Source organism: Enhydra lutris, unplaced genomic scaffold (genome assembly GCF_002288905.1).
Source record: "Enhydra lutris kenyoni isolate GAN:26980312 unplaced genomic scaffold, ASM228890v2 scaffoldscaffold34, whole genome shotgun sequence".
In the NCBI taxonomy this organism is placed as follows: Eukaryota; Metazoa; Chordata; class Mammalia; order Carnivora; family Mustelidae; genus Enhydra; species Enhydra lutris.
This window is the reverse complement of record NW_019154118.1, coordinates 29,655,162-29,678,630: the sequence shown is the minus strand read 5'-3', so window position 1 is coordinate 29,678,630 and position 23,469 is coordinate 29,655,162. Positions and strand designations below refer to the sequence as shown.

The window sequence follows — 23,469 nt, the reverse complement described above, 5'->3', positions numbered from 1 at the left end:
GTGGGCGCACTGCTCCGTGCTTTGTTGAAAGGCTTGAGATGCTGAAGGTGAAGCGCAGGATGCTTCCGGAGAGGGTCTCCCCCAGCTCCGGGGGATGAACAAGCTTGTGTGAGTGGGTGATTCCCACGCGCTCTTGAGAGGAGCGCGCCCGCACCCTGGTACCCATAGAACTGTGGCCGGCAGACAACCCTAAGTGCTCGAGTTGTCGGACTGTTGCTGCTGCAGATGTGGTACAGACTTCTGTTTAATTCTGCAGAACTAGTTCTTCTCTCATCTCTTGCTCTCCTATTTCTCGCTTTCTGTGGTTTTGAGTAGTTAAACAAGCTTAGTTCTAAAAAAGACCGTACCAACCAATTCATGATGCCTTTAGCAGTGGTCACTGTCAGTAATCATTACTCCTTAAGGTGTTTAATTCTGGGAAATGGGTGGGAAATAGAGGATATTTACCTCTTTATTTCCAACAGTTACGTTGTTGTCTGGTTAGTTTTCACAAAGACTACGTATTTATATTAACCTTTAAATGTTCTGTAACTGAGTAAAGATCCAGTGTGGAAAGCTCAAAAGCTTTCCAGATGTTTCTTAGACATGAAATACGGACCACTGTACAGCTCTAGAATCTGTTTTGCAGTTAATTAAGTTGCATATTCCAGCACTCCTCAACTCACTAATGGGCTGTTTCCTAGCAGTTTCTTTTTAAAATTGATTTACGTAATTGCTTGGAACTGGAAACATTCTCCCCAGTGGCTGTTTGTTCTAGGGTGCAGCTTATGGGGTATGCACCGCGTGTGATGGAGTCTCAGATGAGCTCCCTAGCTCATGTCATTGAAGGAGACATTCACGGTGGATGAGACATGTCCGTGGGGAAGACACCAGGCCTTGTGCTGAACCGCCAGGAACGGGCTTCTGCAGAGGAGGAGGATGCCTTGGAGGCTGATTTGAGGCTTAATCTCCACTACCCGTTTTGTCCATTTAGGTTTTATTGGAAAAATATGCATATCTCTGTGAATCATAGCACGCCTAGAAACGCAAGTGGCCTGGAGAAGTGGGAGAAGGCAGAGGGCAGAATGGTTATCTGTAGGAGGAGGAATCTTAAAGCTTAGAAAGAATTGGTCTGGAGAAGGAGCAAGGTGCCCTCTGTGGCTCATCCTCTTTTCTCCAGGCTGTTATCTCCACAGCATCTGCCGAAGGGACGTGGGAACACGCCCAGAGTAGCTGGAGGAGCCGAGTACTGGAAAAGTTACTGGGTTGTGTCTGACTCTGGTTGTGGTCACTTTGATGGTGAAGACCACAACGATATGTGTCAGTTGTGCATCTCGTGTCGGTGGCAAGTAAATGTAAGCAGTTATATTGAATGAGGTTGTTGATTGGTGCCTGGCAAATCTTAGTTCTTAAAATTTTTGGCTTTTTTCCTATGCATTTCCCTACAAAATAAACTACAAACCATGATTATGGAATTTAAAGCCATTTATTCTTCATAAAGACCAATCATAAATATTTTCATGGCGCCTTCTAAGAGACTAATAAGGCTTTCCAACAATATGGGACAGCAAATCCTGTTTTGACGTCCCTTCTCTGCTCTGCCAGACAAAATACTAAAAGCAGATAACCAAAAAGACATAACTGGGGTCATAACTTTAAAAAAAAAAAATCTCTGTGGGTCAGAAAATAAAATCGACATACTATACAGTGAGCAAGGGCAGGCAGGACCAGGGGCCTGCCAGGTTTATGGACCTCTGCTCCTGAGGATGTCAGGAACTCCCAAGTGGTAGGAACAAGGCCAAAGCAAGGATTCGACCCTGTGTCGAGTCGCAAATTTCAGGAACCGATGCACAGAACCTGTTCTTTAACCGCAGTGCAGTTAAATTAGATCCCAATAAAATAGTTAGCTTCAAAAAACCGTGGTTTGCCTTCTTGGGTACTACTAGCACCTATCATTAAAGCTGTGATTAAAACTGTGGTTCGTGGTATAGCATTAATGAACAGAAGGGAAAATCCAGGACCACAGAATCTAGCCATTTAGTCTGTGATAAAGCTGTTTCTGGGGGAAGGATGTACTTCACATGCATGGTGTTGAGACTAATAGGCACAAAAAAATAAAATTTGATTAATTCACACCACATTCCAGGATAAATTCCAAATGGTCTGGATTGAATTGCCAAATAAGTATATAAAAAGGAAGCATATAGTTTTTGAATTAAAAAGTTGATGAATTCCTTTGCCATCTGGGCATGGGGAAAACATAGCTCAAATCTCAAAAAGATTGATAAATTTGCTTAAAAAAGAAACTTGTGGGGGGGAAAAAAAGGCAAACTAAAGAAACAGATGGAAAACGGGGCAATTATTTGTGGCTTATGTACTGCGATAGTTGTCTACCCCTAGCCTGTAAAGACAGTCTGTAGTATACGGAAAGACTAATAACCCCATTGGACAAGATAGGAAAACAATTGATGTTGAAAAAACACATGGCCCTTAAAATCAGGTAATTGATCAAACTTTGGTGATAAAAAATAGCAAAGTGAAATCACACAAGCCATTTCTCATCTTTCAGATTGGCAAAAGTCCAAAAGTTCGGCAAGGATTTGAGAGGAAAGCAAGATTCCCTTACACATTACTGGGACGGTGCAATGAAGTGCCCCGTGGTGTGAGAGGCAGGAAGGGAGGGGTTTGCTGAGAGCACTTGCTTCAGCCACTAACTTAACAGCTGTCCCCGCTAGGACTCTGCCCCGGGTAGCGGAAGGACAGAGTGAGGTGTGTATGAGCTGACTCTGACGTAGTGAACACCTGACGGGAAATTGGTTGAATGGAACCCTAATTAGCTATTTTTTAAAGGAAATGAGAGAAAACCTGGATATTGTGCTTTGGAGTGGTCCCGAGGGAATGTCTGTGGGTGAGAAAAGGGGACTGGAGTAAAGCAGTCTAGCATGGGTGCCACCACAGGTCCCAGAAGTCTGCATGTCTTCGCTTGGACTTTTAGAACGCCCGGAGCACTGGTGACTGCTGGGGGAGTTGGTGCTGGCAGGTGGCAGGTAGAGTGAGTCTCCAGAGTTGGCGAGCACAGTGTCACCGGTCACCTTCGATGGTGAGTTGGTGGCCGAGGCGGCCTGGAGAGCAGTTACTCAGCTGCCTTCACCGCAGCCACTGACGGTACAAATCCAGCCCTGACGACTCGGAACTTTCCGGTCGTCGTCCTGTTGAGCGGACGTTCAGCTCGTGCTGTTTGAAGGAACGGCGTACGTGCGGAGGGATAACACATCCTCACGTAGTAGAACCACACTTCTCAGCAGAAGAGAGAGAACACTTAGAAGATGGGGGACCCCAAGGAAAAACCCTGAGTGATACCCGTGGAAACTGTATGAGTGAAAGGCTGCACTGTTGACCTGACAGTCGTCCATGAGGCAGTGGGTGGGGATAGGGGAGAAGCAGAATTAATCGTGTATTGATCGGAAAGCTGCACAACAAGCATGGGAAGGTTTATCTGTTTTTCCTACTTCTCTGTATGTTTGAAATCATTTTGGAACTTTGAAACATGTTTGGAAGCTTAACAGTCTACTAAGTAGCTCATGAGTTAAACGGAAATTGAAGCAGAAACTACAGGTATTTGGAAAAGAACAGTTGTGAATTACAATTTCAAAAGGGAGGACACAGAAGAGCATCACTTAAAGGTAAATGTACTGATTTTCAATGCTTCAAGAAAAGATTTAAACCAAATAACTGGAAGTCAAGAAGTTGGAAACACAGAAAGCCTGGAGGGAAAAGGCAGGAGCAGGAGGTAGGACGCAGTGGTGGGCGCCCTCCGCGCACATCAGCGAGGGGCCTGGGAGGCTGGACTGAACGAAGGCGCAGACATGGTCGTATTGTCCTCAGTTCTGTCTCAGCGTGGGGCTGGCGTCATGGTGGAGTTGGCCAGTCTTTGGTGACGTGGGTGGCAGCATTTGTGAATTGTCATATCCCAGGTCATTCCATTGCTGCCTTAGTGAGAACTCAGCTCAGGTTTTTTAGCTCCATCTTCAGGCCGGACACTGCACGGGGCCCCGAGGACATGCACATAACTCGGGTCCTCGGCCCGTGCCCGTGGCAGTATCAAGAGGGTAGGGCTCTGGGAGAGGCTGAGCCTTGTGCTCCTGCGTCCCAGGCCTGTACCCGGGACCCCAGGAAGTCACAGGAGTGTGGTGCTGAGTGTGGTGGGACAGACAGGTGTGTCATTTTGCACTCTCCTCACGTCCTGGGCTCAGGATTGTGTTGGGAGGTTGTGGGACACTGCTATTCTTCCTTCAGCGTCTGTGAAGTTGTTAGGGCCTGAGGTTTTCTTGGTCGGTGTGTATTAAACATTAAGTAGAAGCAGGGACCCAAAATGTCACCTGGAACAGTTGGTATGTGTCTGAAAGGTGGTATGTCGTTCCGTTCTCCTGGAATAACGCTCTGTCTGCTCAGGAGGCTGCCATGGGCCATGGTTTGGTCCGGGTGGTGTCAGTGACAGAAACTCCCTGGTGGGAGAGTCCACGGTTCCTGATTGTCACATGGTCATGGGGGCCCAGCACAGGGCCCGTCCCCACCACCGGGGGCTAGTGTCCTGTGCCACAGACCTCCGCCCACTGTCCGGGTGCGCCTGGGCTCTGTCATTGATCAGCGTCATCTGCTCGCTTCAGGAGAGGTTCTGTGTGTGTTTCAGTCATTTAAAAATGTTTGATCGTTTTATTTATTTTTTAAGATTTTATTTTTAAGTCCTCCTCTCCACATGATGTGGGGCTGAACTCACAACCCTGGGCTCCAGTTGCACACTCGCCAACCGAGCCCGCGGCGTCCCAAGGATGGGTCATTACAGCGGGCTTTACTGCTCACAGTGCTTTGTGCCATTCGCTTTGGGAGTTGTATTTTTAATTAAATCTGTATATATTATAATTTTATAATAAGCAACATGTTCACATCATTCACATTTCGAAAGTCACCCAAAATGTGTCTGCAAGTCCGTCCTCTCGTCACAGGTTCCCCGCTGCAGAGCCGACAGAGGTAGTTGGTTCTGAGCCGTCCATCACGTTTTCGTACTCTTGTCCCACACTCGGCTCTTAACCTGCGGCGTCCACAGCCGCTGCGTGTCGTCGGAGATGCGCGCTCCCTCGTGTCTCGTGGCTCTTGTCTTGGGTCTTGTTTAAGGACAACAGGGGCAGCGGCAATAGCGACCAGTTAACACGACCCTTGTCCTAGGGATGGGTTTTCAGCTCATTTCCACTCCCTGCCAAAGAGGTGAAAAGGCTGTGTTGACTCTTCCTAGCTGCTTTTGGAAAACTCCTTTCCCTTGGCTACCAGTGTTTTAGGCCAGATGTTTTGTTTCCTTGCAGCCATGAACCAGAGGATCAGCCAGAGCGCCCCGGTGAAGCAGCCCCCGCCCCTGGCCCCGCAGAGCCCTCCAGGGGGCGTCCTGGGCGGCGGCGGCCCCGGCCCGCAGCAGATGCGGCTGCAGCAGCTGCAGATGGAGAAGGAGCGGCTGCGCCTGAAGCAGCAGGAGCTGCTCCGGCAGGTGAGGCCCGGGGGAGAGGCCACCTCCGCTCCCCAGGGGTGCTGTTCCGGACCCGGCGGGGCCGCGGGGGGCCCGTGCACAAGGTGCTTCCCAGATGAGCGTTGTTGAATCCCAGAGACCCCAAGCTTAGGGGATCCCATAGTGCCTTCCCGGCGCTCTCTCTGAGCGGTCCTGGGGGGGCGGACAGGGCCGGGGTCTGCTCCTGGGAAGGGCTGTTGCGCTCCGGGACAGCGACCGCCTGTGTCAGAGCCGGGGGCTCCCGGAGGGAAGGCTGAGTCCAGGGACCGGGGATGCAGCCTTACCAGAGCAGTGTATGTTGTCATTTTCCTAGAAGTTGTTCTGACAAGAAAACAGTGCGATTTTGAAAGGGACAGAAGGTGAAGGTGCGTGAAGACCGAACCTACCGCTCTGTGTCCCAAGTCCGCCCCTCGGAGCGGCCGGAATGGTCAGCTTCTCACTTTCGTTGTTCTCCGACATTGTTTCTGTCCACAGACGCAGAACACATGTATCTACTGTTTTTCCACTAAATTGTAGTCTCCCAAGTGTAGAAATTAAAACATCATGACACTCCACGTTTCTGTTCCCCGGAGGCAGGACCTTGGCTCAGGCCCGTTAGTGACGTGGGCTGCGTCCCAGGAGGGTCGCTGGACGTGCATAGATGTGGTGCCGTCCCCAGACTCTGACGTGGGATTGGAGAAACTGGGCCCTGGGGATGGGGACTTGGCCCTGGAGGTCCCAGACAGACCCACCTCTCAGCTGTCTGGGCTGTCCGTTGTCCATCCGTGTAAGGCCAGCGCGCTGGGCCCCGGCCCTGAGCCCTGGCTCTGAGCCCGGACGCCAGGGAGTGCTTGTTCAGGGTTCGAGGCCACAGAGTGGTTGTCACAGACGGATTTCTTTATCTGCCGGGAAGGTGTAGAAAGGAAGCACATTAACTCAATGTTCTGTACCTCTGGCTAACAAATGTCTGTAAAGGAAAGATATTTCTCATTTAAATAAAAACTCGATCATCAGAGCGAGGTGGCGCCATCGAGAACATGACGATGGAGCTGCCAGAGGAAACAAAGCGGCCTCCGGGCCTGTTTCCAACGCTGCCCCTGAGCACTGGATGGCCCACGCACACGCCGGTCCCCATTCCACATATGAGTTGAAGACTGTCAAAACCAGGAAATCTTATTAAGAGTGAAGATCTGTCAATGTCAGCGTTCATCATTTTGCTGTACGCCATTGATCAGCCTGGGATTTTGTTCGTTTTGTTGTTTGTAACGTTCTGTTCGGGTGGGCAGTGCTGCTGTTCGTGAAGCTCTTCCTTCTGGAGTCTTGTCCTCCCTCCTGCTGTGGGTGACGGGTCCGAGACAAGCAGCTTAACCCCCTTTCAAGGCAGCTTTGTTTCTTCCTTATCACCAGCTGTGTTGTCTCTCTCACTTCCAGGTGATAGACCTGCTCTATTTCATACTAATAGTCTGTTTATTAGGATTTTTTTGGTTTTGTTTTTTGGCAATCAGTATAAATTCAGCAAGTCTCGAGTCTTTGGCTTCCTGTGAATTTCTTCCCTTGTTAGTTGCTCTTACCACTGAACATTGAATGACACTTTTCCTGCTCCTTCTAATACTCAGAAGCAAAGAACCTTCCTGACCAATATCCAATTTTGTTTGAGTCCTGACGCCTGAAGCCTGCTGTCCTGTCCTCCGTGCTGTTCAGTGCCCCTGAGGTTTCAGTTTGTTATGTGGTGACCCCATCGGCTCCTGTCTTCCTCGGTCTGCTGCTTCTCGGGCTGGCTTGGGAGTTCTCTCTGTGGTGCTATGTCTGGATGAAATTTGTAAGTCAGCCTACATAGCCAAACCATGTGGCTTAAAGTAATTTTTATCCATCTTATTTTTTACTCTTAGGCAATGCGGAATATCAATCCCAGCACAGCAAATTCTCCAAAATGTCAGGTAGGCTCTTATCTGATGTTTTAGCATTAAAAAAAAAAAAAAAAAAAAGATATTAAATTAGGAAAGCAAGAAACTGGCGCTCCAGGGTCCTGTCCTTACTGAGCGTCAACCCAGGGGGTGTGACTGTGAGCCATCTCTTCCCAAATATGTATGTTACCACTGCCGTTCCCAGAAGGTCTGCACGGCCTGCTTCCCTCCTGCTCCTTCCAGAGAGCATCTCGCACTCAGTTTGATCATGGAAGTCTCGTTTTATTCCGTATTTGAAGTGTATTATGTCCCCGTTGTACATCCTGTCAGCCTTGAGCTGTGTGTGATTCTCATTTGCGTAGCTTACAGTAGTGTTTGTAATGATGGATAGGAGCTACGCACCTGACGGGACAGACCGGAACAGCTTATCTCCTTGGGCGGACTACTGTAAGACCTCGTAAGAGAGTCATAGTAGTGTTCTTAGGGGAAAAAACTCTTTCCAGGGCATCCCAAAGGAAGAATATCATGATTATCAGAAGAGGGAAGGGCCTGCTTGGGTCGCGTTTGGGGTTTCTTTGTTGACTTTATCAGCTTGTCTCCCTGATGAACCCCAAAGAGCACTGGTTGAAAAGGAATCTTATGTAGATGGAGAGATTGTGGCCATTTGTCCTAACTCAGGCGCTTCCGTGATTGAAGGGAAGACTCTCAGTCTTGCTCAGGGTTCACAGGATGTAAAGGACTGAAGACCTGGGGGGTCATTGCACTTTTCATGGGTGGGCAGATGCTACCACGTGCCCCTTGTGTGCTACGGGGCTGAAGGGCGTGCGTCCGAATGAGCTGTGGAAGCAGGAGTTGGCAGAGCTCCGCTCATTTTGGATGCTGTCATTGTGCCCGTCAGAGTCCGTGCTGATCAAGTCAGAGTCAGTCCCTGTAGAGACGGTTACCTTTGGGAGGGAAAACTCGCTTCCTTAGCCCATAAATGCCTTCTCGAAGCAAGACATCAGGTGAGGGGCTAACTCCCGGAAGTTGTCTTCCGTGGAGAGAGCACATCCTCGCTGTGAGGGCCGCCGTCATCACGGAGGCCTGGCCAGAGCCCAGAGTGTGGGTCTTTAAGAAGTGAGGATACATCCAGTGCTTTAGCTCTGAAGTGTTTCTAAAAGAAGCCTTCTCTTTGTGATAAGTGAGGTGGAAACTAAGATAGGAGCAGAAATTAAATGAGATTTGGGTTTAAGCAAAAAGTCCTCCATGCCAAAAGTGTTTTGAGTTGTTTCTTTGTTTTCCTACTGAGATCTTAAACCATAAATCTGATAAATGAGTAGCTTAAGGTCTTTCTTTCACACTTAAGTGCAAATGTAAATAGTAACCCTTATTAAAATGATCAGGCGTTCTTAGATTTTCTTTTTAATAGCTTCAGAAAAGGTGAGACTTATAGAAAGTCCGTTAAGTTTATATGGTGTTAAAATTGCGGAGTTGATTCCTTAGATTTATGTAAGCCAGAATAAGAAGCCTGAAAGAGGTTTTTTTTAAAAATCAACTTTGGATGTGTTAGAGAATGAAATACTAGTTTGTTATATAAGTTTTTGTCAGTGTGTTCACCTGGCAGGTGTGGGAGTGTCCGTGAACGTTACGAGGTTTGGTGCGGGGTTACATTTGGAGTGGCTCCGAAACAGAGAATGTGATGGGGTTTGTGTCAGTCAAGCCCGTGTGTGCTGACGTGTTTTCTGGGTAACCTTCAGGTAGTTGCCAGGAAACAGTTTCACAAAGAGGGGTCTTCTCTGAATTAAAGATGTGGCTTTGTAGAGGGTTGCCAGGAAAGCTGAGAAGAGCTTTCTTGTCTCAAGGAACAGAATGTATGAAGGAATAATGGAGAAAGGGGGACAGATCCAATATTTGAGTCCTAAATGCTGTTCAAAGTGCCATTTTACTTTTCTGATAGGAATTAGTGCACATGAGCTAAGCAACATGAAACCTGTGTCATCGCTCTGTAATTAGATCGTAATCATACACTTCAGATGCTGTGGCATGTGGGAAGGTACCATACTTCAAAATGTTTACAAAGGTAGTCATCTCAAAAGCTATCTTTTAATTTTTACCAAATAGGATTAACTACACAGATCTGTGTTCTGGTCACATAGACTGATGTCAGTATGGGACAGGTTAATGTGGAATTCTGAAGAATTAAGACCACTTTAAAGGCATTTTGTGTATCTTAGTTAAAGGTAGAAATTAACAGCTTACTTTGTTATGGTTTGTTTACAAATTTTGGAATAACTTGTCTTCAGAGAACTTAAAATTTTAAATTTCATTGTGATTATTCATTACTTTCATGCTTCAAAAGCTATTTTTGTTTTCAGAAGAAACTTTTTGGAACTATAAATGTCATCTTCACTCCCAGAGGTCGAGTCTTTACTGTTCAGTTTTCTAGCTATATCTCTTTCTAATACATCATTTACTCCTTTGTAAATTGGGAGACCTTTAGAGAGAGTTGGTTAGGAACGCGTCACAGTTTCTGTTTCAAAGTCTTGTGAAATGAAACACTTTGAGAAAGATAGCACCCCCCCAAGTGTGAATGTTTTTACCTTCTCTTGTGCCTGAGAATCTGGTTCCCCAGTACGGGTGAGATGATGAAGTGGGATTCCAGAGCGCCCCCCCCGCCCCCCCACCCCCACCCCTGGGTGTCTTCAGTAGCCTCCTCTCCCTCTCCGTCTTCCTCTGGCTGCGAGCACTCTTCTGTCCTCTTGCCCTGATTCTGGTCACGATCACGTCCCCTCCCTCTTGCTCACCAGGGTTCTCCAGTTTCTTTATAAGGCCTAGGTCAAAACCTGTCCTCATTGGCCTTCTTAGGATTCTTGAAACGACTCAGAGCATAGAAACAAGACTGCTTTGTCGAGCTGGAGTGAGTATGAGTTGCCATTCCCAACATCGCACACGTCATGATCGGCCTCTGGTTCAGTGAGGGGCACAGCCCATCGTGTGAACATGCAGGGACTGTAGCACACCGCTAGCCTGCGGAGGTGAGGACGGTTGGATGTCCACAGTTTCGGCCAAATGGAGCAAAATAATAGCACTGTTCAGGGCAGTGTGAGAACAGTGGCCGTCAATCTTGTTTTCCCTGAATTTAATAGCAGTAAAGAATTTGGCTTTTTGTTCATCCAAATTGTCTTTCCTGTTAGCAGACACCAGAAAAGCTATTTCAGAGTCCAGTTAACTTTTCCCAAGATTCTCTCTCCTCTTTTTGAAGTCCTAATACTAAATAAACTGTAAATTCATTTAGGTGTTTTCTCATGAATAAAGAATTTCATGTTTTCTTTTTAATAGGAAAGTTGGAAACTCTCTAAGCCTCATACCCGCATAGGTTATCTCATTTGTTTTATTCATGGAGAGGTCTATAATTTGAAGAATGTTAAAAAAAAATGTATTCGTTTGACATTATAATTAACAAAAATTATAGAAGACCTAATTTTAGAGATCTTTCAGAAAGAGTGTTGAATCCCAGGATAGTGCTGGAAACACGAAACTTAAAGTCTGCTTTCAGAGATCACCTTTCAGAGTTCAGTGTCATAACAGTCCCTAGATCCACGTGTGCACGTTTTTTAAGTAAAAAATGTTCTGAAGTTGAAGATAATTTGGTTAAATGGCACACACATTAAAAAAAAAAAAAAAAAGAAGCATTCTAAACACTGGCCAAATGTTTTAAAATCCCTGCCAACCTAATGAAATGCTCTGTGCTGGGAAGTAGGGCACGGCAAGGCCTGTCTGGAACCGCTAGAAGAAATACCTTTCTTCCTCCTCTGTTTTTAAAATTGTGGACATACACTGCTGTCACTGAGACAGACTGTTACAACGTGTATTTTTAGTTACTCTCCATTTCTAAATTTGGATTTGTAGTTCACTAAACTAACCTTCCTTAAGCAAATCGATGACCCAGAGGAAAACAAATGAACCTTCAGTCGTGTGTCGCGTGTTCCCTAAAACGGACGCCCCATTCCATAGCTTCCTGTGCGCTAAAGACAGAGTTGCCTCAAGAAAGGGATTAAGGTTGACGTCGTGTGTTCATAGAACCTTCTATAAGTAGAGTCATAACTGTTCACCTGCCACAATTACTTTGAGATTCATTCATGTGCGTTCGTTCTCTTTATTGTTAACTGGTGTTCTGTGGTGGGGCTAGCTTGCGATACTTATCTTTTCACTCATTAATCGACTTTGGACTTGTTCCAAGTTTTGACTTTGGCGGGGGCGTGGGGGTACATGCTTTGATTTCCCTTGGATACTCTGAGAATTCAGTAACCCAGGAATATTCTAAATGTTGCCAGACTATGGACTACTTCTGCCTTTCTCCTTATTTTTCTAAATGATGTGAATCAAAGTGCTGATTTCCTAGGGTCCAAAATACTTTAACTATCAGATCCATATTAAGGTATCTTTTTACCCTGTGGGAAATGATACTGCTCTTTAAGGAGGGAAATATGGAAAGGAACAGTGGCTCATGGCTAGATCCCGAGTCCATGAAAGTCCACTGTATAAAGCAGGCAAACTTGTGTTTTCCCTTACAAACCATCCTGGAAAGTTTCCTTCAGACCAAGCTGGGACCATCCGTTTTACTTACAGTGCAGAGAGCTGTGACTCCAAATGTGTCCCAGATTAGCCAAGATTTACAAGCTCAGTGGGAAAGGCTGCCACATGTTTGTATTATTACGGAAGAGTATGAGCCAAAAATACTTGCTTCATTTAGAAAAAGTCAAATACTCCAAAAGAACTTTTTGACCTTTGAAATACAGAAGCATGATTAAATTTTGGCCAAATTTCCTATAACTTGCCTCTCAGTTTTTGAAAGTCTGTCAAACTATTTATTCTAACTACCTTTGGGAAAAAGAGAAGCTTAACAAACTTGTATTTTTAGCTTAGTATTCTAATTTTAGGCATTTGTTCAGAGTAAAAAAACTCCTTAGAGATAGACATAACTTTCAACATGAGCTGTTTCTACTGAAATCCGTTTTTAGAGACGATCCAGTTACGTCCCCAAGCTTATTTTTGAAGCAGCTGTGCCAGATTTACCCAGTTACAGAGTAATGTCCATATTCATCCAAAGTGTGTTCTGCTAACACTACTGTACTGCACTAGAGCAGACTTACTCTGTATAGGTTAGATACATATTTACAGGCTTTATTTTTAAATGCAGCATAAAAGAGAAAACATTTCTATGGAATGTACTTTTAGGTTAAAAAATTCAGATTATGTAACTTCGTTTTATACTTATGCATACTATAATTATTTCTCTCTAACGTCACCAGTAAAAGGTCTATACAGCTCTGAAGCAAATCTTGAGTATTCTTCTAAAATTCTTAGTTTTATGTAATCCCGTCCACCCTCACATTTCAGTTCTTGGCAAAGGATACAAGGAGTTCTGATGACTCCTGACAGTGAAATGTCATCGCACGGCTCCTCCCCGGGAGCTGGACAGTGTCTGGAGGGGCTCCCTCTGACTCCGTGCTCCTTTTCCTGTGGGACCTGATGAGGTGGACTGAGGAGGAAGACACTGCCCCGGTCCCCACCTCTGACACCTGCCTGCCTAGAGCTCTGTCTCCGTGCTGTGCGGTGCACGCACATGTGTGTGTGTGCGGGAAGTGCAGGGGTTTGTTTCCCTGTTCACTTGAAGCCCAGTCCTGAGTCAGAAGGGGAAAGTAAGGCATCAGTGCATATAGTTTCCTTCCCCTGTTTTCGATGGTTGGTTCCAAATATCGACAGAATTTTTCCATCTTCCTTGTTGAACCCAGTGAAATAAATTAACAACAGATGAAAATATTAACATTAAGGATTAATGACTTGAGGAGGGGCTACAAGTCAACTTTAATTACGGCAATTTTGTCTTCAAATGCTGAGCTGTATTAAGAAAGTATCCATTTGGGGATAATATGTGGATAAGTTATTATACCTAGCTGTTCAGAAATTACTTAGGGGGTTGTATCAGTCGTATTCTTTTTGGTGTAACTAGAAGTTTCAGAACTGAGCTGAGTATTCATACCTTGATACGGTTTCTACAGCCTGTGTAGACGTGTCAGTGGCCTTCTCACGTCCTATTCGTTTGCATGCCAGGTTGGTCCCTGTTTGGTTGATCACCCTGACGGCCTCCCACTAGCACCAGTGGAATAAAATGACGTTTTCTCCTTGACCCTTTCAGGCTCACGTTAGATGAGTCCCTAGATGACTCTTCGTCATGGCTCAGACACAGCTTTGATAAGTTTGTCTCCAGGCCTTTGTGGTCCTCGGGAATCTCCAAATTAATGTCCTTTGTGAGTCTGGATAGTGGGTTCTGTGCTGCGTGCCGACAGAAATTCATTTGCCAAAGATAGCAACAAGGAAAAATTGGGCAGCTTGGAACAAGCAAAGTGTCAAAATCCAAAGTAGCACCTGACAGTTAGCTTTAACTTTAAAAGATAATCTCAAAAACGTGGGAATTTTATCAAGAAGAGAAAAATAAAAATTTATAAAAAAACATTGTAAAAATAATAACCAGCTTATCGGTTATTTTAGTAACAACTTACTAGCCAGTGTCCTGTCCTGTGCTCGCTCTGCAGAAACAGGTGGGAGCCTTTGATGGGAGTGGGGCATGAACGGGGCTCTTGGACGGTGCCTGCAGACGCTCCCAGAGTTCAGGAGACCTGCAGCCTCTGGTTCATTGGAGCCCGGGCTTCGATCGTTATCATGTCTATTCTGTTTACCCCTCATGTTATAATAGCAACGTAAATTCTTCGAGCATCACTCTGCTTTGCTCCCAAACCGTCCAGTCATTCATTTGGTGTGCCCTTCAGGGACAGAGAAGAAAGAAATCATTACAGTATCGTGTGATGAGTGCTAAGCGTGTGTTCCATACATGCTCAAGCCTGGTAAAATCCTCACGGAGAGTTACCTGGGGGAGGGAACGGAGTCTGAAATAGGAAGGAAGGAAGAAAGACGTGTTCTCGTCAGAAAGTGCATGTGGAAGGTCCTCCCGCAGGCCCGTGGGGAGGGCACACGCCCTGTGCTGGAGAACGTGGAAGTGGGGTTGGTCCAGGAGCGGCTGGAGAGAAGACGCATGACGGGAGTCCCCAGAAGCCACCGCAGAGCTGGTTGGCTTTAGCAGGAAGAGGGGAGAAACCCCTGTTTTCTGAGAAGTTACAGAGACGGGTGTGACTGAAGGTAGCTTTGCGGGGAGAAAGCGGATGGCAGGAGCCAGAAAACCAGACTCCTCGCTCGCCTCCGTGTTCTGACTGAAATGGGAGCGAGGTGAGAACGGGCTTGAGAGCATGCGCCTGATGAGGGGCGGTAGCCCTGAAGATGAGAGGAAACACTGCCCAGAGGACAGAAAGAAGAAAACCCAGAGTGGTACTGAGCACCCATTCGAGGCCAAAGACCATTGATTTGTAGTAACAGTGTGGGTGGCTGTTTGATTTTTCTCCAGCATTTCTTAGCAGTCTCGGGATACAAATGAAGGGAGCACTTTCCTAACGTTGGTTCAAGGTGGCAGTTTGCTCTGTTGAGATAAAGTTATGTGCGTATTTCAGGACGTGAGAGGTGCTCATGTGTACTTCACATGATCCGCTCAGAGGTCAGGCTCCTAGGGACGGAGAAAGAGACCAGGAACTGGCCCATCCAGAGACGCTCAGCGTTCCTCATCATCAGGGAAATAATAACCAGAACCGGGATGAGGTGGCTCAGGTCGTGATCTCGGGGTCCTGGGATCGAGTCCCGCGTCGGGCTCCCTGCTCAGCAGGGAGCCTGCTTCTCTTCCTGCCACTGTTGCTCCCCCTGCTTGTGCTTGCTCGCTCTCTCTCTCTCTAATATGTAAATAAAATCTTTTTTTTTAAGGTTTTTTTTTTTTTTAATTAAAGATTTTATTTATTTATTTATTTGACAGAGATCACAAGTAGGCAGAGAGGCAGGCAGGGCGTGGGGAGAAGCAAACTCCCTGCTGAGCAGAGAGCCTGATGCGGGGCTGGATCCCAAGACCCTGAGATCGTGACCTGAGCTGAAGGCAGAGGCTTAACCCACTGAGCCACCCAGGCGCCCCTGTAAATAAAATCTTAAGGAAAAAAACCCCACGAGATACTCCCTCACACCTGTCAGAATGGCTAACAACGTGACACAGGAAGCAGGTGTCGGCAGGATGCGGAGGGAGGGGAGCAGAGGCGCAGCCCTGTCTGGAGAACAGTGTGGAGAGTCCTCCACGTTGAATACAGAGCTACCCTATGACCCTGCAGTTCCACCTCTGGGGAGTTATTTGAAGAAAACAAAAACCACTAATTCAAAAAGATACACACCCCTCTCTGTCGGCTGCAGCATTTACAGTGACCCAGATGTGGCGGCGACCTCAGTGCCCGCTTAGCTGTTGGTCACTTACCAGCCCGTGTCCATCGGTGCGTGAACGGATGAAGCTGTGCCTGGCTGTTTGTGTCTTTCTGTTTGTGACAATGCGGGTGACCTTCAGGGCCTCATGCTAAGGCAGATAAGTCACAGAAAGACAAGTACCATGTTACATCACTTACAAGTGGCACCTAAAAAAACAAAAAACCAAGCCTGTCAACAAAGAGGACAGATGAGTGGTGGCTAGGGGCGTGCGGGAGCGGGATCAAAAGGTTCAGACGACCACAAATTATAAAATAAGTCCTGGTGATGTAACATACAGCATGGTGACTGTAATTAATAATGAACTGTAATTATTAGCTGTGGTTAATAAGGCATAATAAATGCAAATTTAAAAGTTGCTGAGAGAATAAATCTTGTAAGTCCTCATTCTAAGAAAAACAATTCTGTTTAACTGTGGTGATGGACGGATGGTCGTGGCGGTCACTGCTCAGCGTGCGCAAACACGAGTCCTTGTGTTGTCCTGTGGGGAACTAACGCAGTCGTGTGTGTTGCTCATGCCTCAATGTATTTAATTTTTTTGAAAAGATTTTATTTACTTGAGAGAGAGCACGAGCAGGGGGAGGGGCACAGAGAGAGGGAGAAGCAGGCTCCTCGCTGAGCAGGGAGCCCGATGTGGGACTCGATCCCAGAACCCTAGGATCCTGACCTGAGCCAAAGGCAGACCTTCACCAACTGAGCTGCCCAGGTGTCCCCTCAATGTTTTTTTAATGGAAAAAAAAAAAAAAGCTAATCGACCAGGAGGAGAAAGAAGACAGTACTGAGTCCCTCAGGTTACAGGGCCGGCAGAATGGGACTGTGCTCATGCGGGAACCGGGCAGGAGAGAACAGTGTCCCAGAAAGTGGGATGGGCATGTGCAAGGTTCCTGAGGGGGACAGCGTGGAGCCCGTGCCAGAGTGTTGCTGAAGCCGCCCGTGACGCCATGTGCAGACGCAGCACCGTCGGTGGCAGCTAGTCGTGTGGGCTTGGCACCGCGGTGGCCAGTGTGGTGGGCTGTGCGCACAGGGGTCTCCGTCCAGACTGAAGCCCCATGGTCTCAGCCGGCCAAGTCAGGGGTTCAGGTGGGTGGAGGTGAAGGTCACTAGGACCCAGAAGGGCAAGGAGCTGTCACGTTGAGTGAACCCTTCACCTAGTAATTAACGTGTAGGTGACAGTGTCTACCGGCATGTCTGACAGCTACCGTGATACTGAAGTGGTCGTGAACGTAAGTGGTATTTCCAGATACTGCAACTACGACAGGATACGAAAATGCTGACCATGGATGGGAAGTCAGAGGGAGAGAAATTCACCTGTTGGTCGTCTGTATTTGTGTTTGAAGGGAATGCTGAATGTCAGAAAGAAGTTACTGAGAATGAAGGTGAATCTTAATCACCCAAGTTCGTGGACCCTCTGCATTTGATCTCGATCCTCTGATTAAGAAATCCTGCGTAAAGAATGGTGTATTCAGCAGGCATAAACCTGAGTAAAAAGCAGAGGTTTCTGCAGAGGCAGAGCTCCTGGGGAAGGGGTGAGGGCGCAGAGCTGGGCTGTCTCCTTAGTGGGTGTGCCTTGGGCATGCCTCTGTGAGTAGCCGCCAGTTTCCTGAGCAATAAAAAGCCACATTTAAGTCAAACCAGAAAAGCCAGGGGAGAGGGAGCCTGTGCTCCTGCAGACAGACCTTCGTGGGATGGTGAGAGGCCTGGCAGGAGTCGTCCGGGAGCGTGGGCTGAGAAGGAGGTGAGCGAGGACGGAGTAGCAAGGAAGGGGGTCAGGATGGTTGGAGGGAGGGGACCCAGCTTCCAGGTCCTGCCACCCTGGCGGCTGAGGCCGGGGCCATCGGCACGCCCGATCAGGCAGGCCCTCTGGAAGCATTGGGGCGGTAGTGGGCCCCCGGCTTCGCCAGGCAGTCCAAGTGGAGTCCTGCTGAGGGACCGTTGGAGGCTCTGAGTGCAGCTGCAGACAGCAGAGGTCGCTGGGGACAGGCGACAGCCCATGTACAGCGGTGGGTGTGCTGGTGGCCATAGTCAGTGTCTGGTGTTGGTCCTCCCACTTGGCTTTGAGTGCATGTGCTGAACCCAGGATCAGGTGAGGGTTGGTGAGTAGAAATAAAGTGTTAAGAAGCATTCTTTTCTGAAAGACCACACTTGCCATCCCGCCCCGTGGGATGGGTTTGGGAGGGTCTGCGAGGTAAGAGGAGTAACACCGTGAAGTCAGGTCATGCAAGTGTAGGGTTCGTAAAGACGTAAGGATCTGGGATCGTTCACGATAAACCTCGAATGTGTGTGACTGAACAGTAGAAGCAGTGGTCTTTCCGGGCAGGTAGCATGTTAGCTTTGACAGGTGCTGGACGCCTGAGCCCCGCGCCCTTAAATGCCAGCGGCATTTTGTTTCTGTACATCGAACAGTGAATTTGTCACCGGTAGGCTGATTGTGTGTGTGTTGGTTTTTCCTAGGAATTAGCTCTCCGTAGCCAGTTACCGACACTGGAGCAGGATGGCGGGACTCCAAACCCGGTGCCTTCCCCTGGGATGTCTCAGGAACTGAGAACAATGACCACCAGCGGCTCGGACCCCTTTCTAAACAGGTGGGTGGGAGCTGCCCCGGCCAGTGTCTGAGAAAGGCCATAGTTGCCCGCGCGCCCCTCAGTGCTGGGCACACCCGTGGGGTGGCCGTGGGGGCCACGCCCCATGTTGAAAATGACCTTCTCGGCAAACGGTGAGTCCCACCGAGCTCTGGGCTTCAGAGCCGGCTCCTGGGGTAGGACACGTGACACGTTCCCTGTCACGTGTCTTCTTCTGGTGAGTTCACATCACGCAGTCCTGAAGGGGCACGTGGGTGCCTTCCATGGAAGTCTCGTCCTCAAGCTCCCTGAGGCCAGCGTCCGGGCACCCCCTCCCCTCCCCACTGGGCAGCGGCCTACAGCCTCCCCACCTCAAGGGCTGTTGCTCAGGGCCATGAGATGGAAGGCCTCGCCTCCTTCCGAAACGCCCCCGCCACGGGCAGGATTTGCTTGCAGATGCCTTTCAGCGAGTTCACACAGACCTCGCGTTTGAGCAGAGCGAGGTCGTGCTGTCCCGTGCGGAGCTGGGCTGGAGGCTGCGGGCTGACGGCCCTTTCCTGGAAAACACTTAAAACTAAGGTTTGATGATGGTTCATCCTTTCAGGTTGTAAAATATTGGTGGAGTTTCAGTTTTTAAAATATGGAGCAAATACTTTCTTGTCTTTGTCCTTTTAGGTTTTTAAAAACCAGTTTAAGCACTTTTAAAAAACGTTCAAAGGCACTTTGGTTTAAGAAAGTTATTATACTACACTTAAACTTCTCACCAAGTGAATTGAAAACTTCATGATTTAGAAAATGAAATTTCTGGGGCTCCTGGGTGGCTCAGTGGGTTAAAGCCTCTGCCTTCAGCTCAGGTCATGATCTCAGGGTCCTGGGATCGAGCCCCGCATCGGGCTCTCTGCTCAGCGGGGAGCCTGCTTCCCCCTCTCTCTCTGCCTGCCTCTCTGCCTACTTGTGATCTCTGTCAAATAAATAAATAAAATCTTTAAAAAGAAGAAGAAGAAAAAGAAACTTGACGGTTTCCCCGTTGCCGTTGCCTGCTACTAAGTTCATACATGACCCGTGGGCCCCACACACTTGTTACCCCACTTGTCACCAAGCTGGCTTTCAGCCCTGCTGCAGCACCCCCCCTTTACCCCGAGAGCCCTCATCATCAGGTCCAGTGTCGCCTTGCACCAGCCTCTTCCGAGCTCCCCTCTCGGTTTTCAGAGCCCTTTGCTCACACACTGCTTGGGTGCAATTCGTGAATGTACACGTTAGCTGCTCCTCGACGGTACGCGTATCTCAGAAACCATCAAATACAGGTTTGTGTAGTTGTTGCCTCTGTCCCCAGAGTCTGGGCTGGTTTCTGTCCCGCATGTCTGGGGGATGAGTAGGCAGGGAAGTGACCCCTGTGCTCATCCTGTGGTGTGGACAGAGCTCCACACCAGGGTCTGCCGTGGCCGGGGCAAGCCCTACGCTGTGAGGCGGGAGTGGCAACCAGGCCCTGTCCCATCTCAGGGCTCTGGCAGGAGGAAGACAGACCACATCCTGAGGCCTCCAAAGCAGCACTGTTGTGTCCAAGTGGTCTTAGGGGCACATTCGTGTTTTCCTGGGTCATTGTGAGGCTTCCAACTCTTGCCAAAATCTGGCAGAAGCCTGAGAGTAATGTAGGGGTTTCAGTGTAACCATGAGGGGAGGGAGGACAGAGCCACTCCTTCAGGTCATTAGGGAAGAAGTCTAGGCCTTTGAGGTTTCAACTTTCATCACGGGGCTCAATCTCAGGACCCCGAGATCAGGACTTGCCGCTTACCTGACTGAGTCACCCAAGCACCCCAGGGGACTTCTTGTTCATGGGCAGCAACTCCTCCCTTATTTATTTGACAGAGATCACAAGTAGGCAGAGAGGCAGGCAGAGAAAGAAATGAAGGAAGCAGGCTCCCTGCTGAGCAGAGAGCCCGACTCGGGGCTCGATCCCAGAACCCTGAGATCATGACCTGAGCTGAAGGCAGAGGCTTAACCCACCGAGCCACCCAGGCGCCCCTGGGACTTTTGGTTCTTTGATTGGGGTTGATTGTTCCTTGGCTTGAACTCTGCCCGTGCTCCCCCACCCCACCCGCCCCCGGCCTGTGGAGCACCACTGGGAAATCAAGATCTTGAAATGCGCGGGCCGTGTGGCTCCCCCAGCTTCAAACGGCATCACAGAGAGAATGCCCACACAGAGAACTTTCTGTCCACTGGGAAGGCTGCCAGCCTATCATTTTTCTTCTCTTGCCACCAGAGCCAGCACCGGAGGGGAGATTGGGGCCCCTTCAGGCTGCCCCCCTCTCCCTGCCAAGGGCCAGGTCTGAGTCCTGGTGAAGGGGGTGGATGCTTGTGGTGTGCACTGAGCTGTCCACCATGACCTTGGAACCCTAGAAAATGCTGGTCTTTGACGCTCCTGTTTTGCAGTGGCACCTACCACTCGAGGGAGGAGAGCACAGACAGCGGGCTGAGCATGAGCAGCTACAGCGTGCCTCGGACCCCAGACGACTTCTTGAACAGCGTTGACGAGATGGACACAGGTGGGCAGTGGGGGTCCTCCGCTGGTCCTGGTGGGCCGTCTTCAGTGACATAGCCATGGTAGCCATGTCTGGGAGCCAAGCTTGTTGGGAAGAAAACCCGTCACGACCCCATAAAGTTCATTCCGATCGAGCCTGCTCTGTTTCTATATATGTAGTTTACAGTGAAAGTGTTTTCCCAGATTTTAAATGTGGGCAGCATCGCTCCCTTCGAACAGCACTGACGACACGACTTCCTGCAGCACTTAGGACCCTGGGCTGGCCTGCAGGGTGGTGGAGGGCCCTCTCCACGCTTGTGGTCACGGACCTGTGTGGGTTCGGTGTCCGCGGCCTCTCCCCTGAGCTTTCTGGCCCAGTGTGGGTGTTGGGGGCTCAGGAGGGCAGGGGACTTGGAGCGGGCTCCTTGGGGCTCACCCGCTGAGCCCTGACTGGCCAGCTCTCTGACCCACAGCTTCTCGGAGCGCCGGCCGTGTCGTCTCTGCTCATGCTCCTCCGGCTCATGGCTTTGCTGCTTGCTCGAGTGCTCAGCAGCCCCTCCTCTTCGCTTCCCTAGATCTTCCCTCCCCTGCAGGTGCCCCTGCACACCTGGCTCTTCCCCACACGCTGTCTTTGCTCCTGTCCCCCCATGGCTCTGTTCCCTGAACCGCTGTGGCTCTCACAGGTTTGTCGGTTGAAGCTAGAAGGAGTGTGGTGCTGTCGTGTTCAGGAGCGTGTCCCGTCAGGCTTGCGGGGGACTCTGGGAGGAGGGCTAGCGAGCGTGGCTAGTCCCAGACCTCAGGGAGGCTTGTTCTGTGGCTGGGATGCAGCTCTCATCCGGAGTCTTGACGTTAGTGGTCCCCAGGGTGGTGTCAAGGGAAGAGGGTGTGTAGCCCTGCTGATATTCGATCTCAGGGCCGGGGGGGGGGGGGGGGGCTCCACAGTGGTGCTCTTGGGCAGTGTCCTTGCTGGAAGGAAAGTGTCGCGGGACGTTCATTTCTTTCACGAGCCCCTTTAGTGCCGAGTATCTAGTAATAAGCGTCTTGTGCCGTTGCTTCAGGATCTGAATAAATGTTAAAGCAAAAGCTACCTTGGCATTATTGTGTCTTCTGCAAGTTGTTCAGCCTGAAGTAAACTCTGGGCGTTGGCTCAGGAGGTCAGTGGGGAGAGCTTTTCTCTCTTTCTGCATTTCCGAGTGCTCTCACAGTAGAGCTCTGATGGTAGCTTTTGAAAGGGACCTTATTCTCTTTTCTCTGTCCCCACCAGGCGACACTATCAACCAAAGTACCGTGCCCCCCCCAGCAGAGCCGTTTCCCAGACTACCTAGAAGCCCTTCCGGGGACAAACGTGGACCTTGGCACGCTGGAGGGCGATGGGATGAGCATGGAAGGGGAGGAGTTGATGCCCAGCCTGCAGGAGGCCCTGAGCTCTGACATCCTCAGCGACATGGAGTCTGTGCTCGCCGCCACCAAGCTCGATAAGGAAAGCTTTCTCACGTGGTTGTAGAGCCCGCAGGTAGACCGAATGCCACATCTGTGAAGGATCCAAGGAGAGGTTCCCCAGTAAGCCAGTCGCAGTCTCTGGGCTCACGCCGGAGAAGAGGAATAGACGTCCAGCAGGATTCTTCGATCTGTTGTTTCGCTCTTCTTGTCCGTTGCTGCTGTTGATATATTGCTGACCTCTTTCATAGTTGGCTCTAAAGAATCAAAAAACACGTTTTTGGTTTCTTTTGCTATTATAACTACTGTTCGTTTGGGGGGCTGGGGGCAGTGAGCCTGTTTGGATGACGGATGCCATGCCTTTCGCCCAGTTTGGTGTTCGCCCGTCGTGTCGAGCAAACACGTGGACTTGGGAGTCAGATGCGTCACGTCACAGCATTTCATTTGTGCGGGCGGTTGTCTGTCCAGTGGTCTTTGGTCGGTGGGAAAACATGACTTACCGGTCAGTCAAGCCAGAGTGGTTGCACCACCGCTCAGTGCTTGGTGCTGATCGATGAGCTCGCTGAAACCAAGGCTGGGGACCGCTTCACTTTCAGTGTTTTTCCCTCCTCGTGCTATCATTAGTCACGTAGTGACCTTGATTTTATTTTAGGAGCTTATAAGGCATAAGACAGTTTCCGTAGAAATGTATTAATTATTGCCACATACTCTAGTATAGGTTTTGCTGGGTTTTATTCTGGGTTTGTTTTTGTTTTGATTGGTTGGGCTGTGTCTTTTTTGTTTTTTGTTTTAGTTTTTGTTTTTTTTCCAGAATCTAGACAAATTATCATAGTAGCAACTCTGTAGTTGTAGCTGGGGGGCGACTATTAAAATCTACATTTCCTGATTTTTTACCATCTTATTTAAATCTTGATTATCCGCTCTATATATACCCACACACACACTTATAATGTTTATGATAGTGTGATAGCAGAATGTATCTTTTTTTTTTTTTTTTAAGGTTTCCCTACTTTCCAGGTTATTTTAACACAGTAGTTTTGAATGTGTGCGTTTAGAATATGTGAGTAGTGGTCGTACCGCACTGGTGGTTAAATCTGTCGGGGCAGTGTGCGGACATTAGAGGTAGTTTAGTGTTCTAGAAAGGGCTGTTGTCACGGA

At 48.8% G+C, this 23,469-nt stretch overlaps 1 protein-coding gene across 1 annotated transcript in view; it reads left to right on the top strand.

Moving 5' to 3' along the window:
- The window catches only part of LOC111153716 (Yes associated protein 1), a 100,257-nt gene extending 77,205 nt beyond the window's left edge, over positions 1-23,052 (top strand). Inside the window, 6 exon segments of the mRNA XM_022512894.1 lie at positions 5,337-5,515; positions 7,402-7,449; positions 18,250-18,380; positions 20,787-20,899; positions 22,139-22,164; positions 22,166-23,052. Coding sequence (XP_022368602.1) covers positions 5,337-5,515; positions 7,402-7,449; positions 18,250-18,380; positions 20,787-20,899; positions 22,139-22,164; positions 22,166-22,378 — 710 coding nt within the window. The 3' untranslated portion in view covers positions 22,379-23,052.
- The last annotated feature ends 417 nt before the right edge of the window (positions 23,053-23,469 follow it).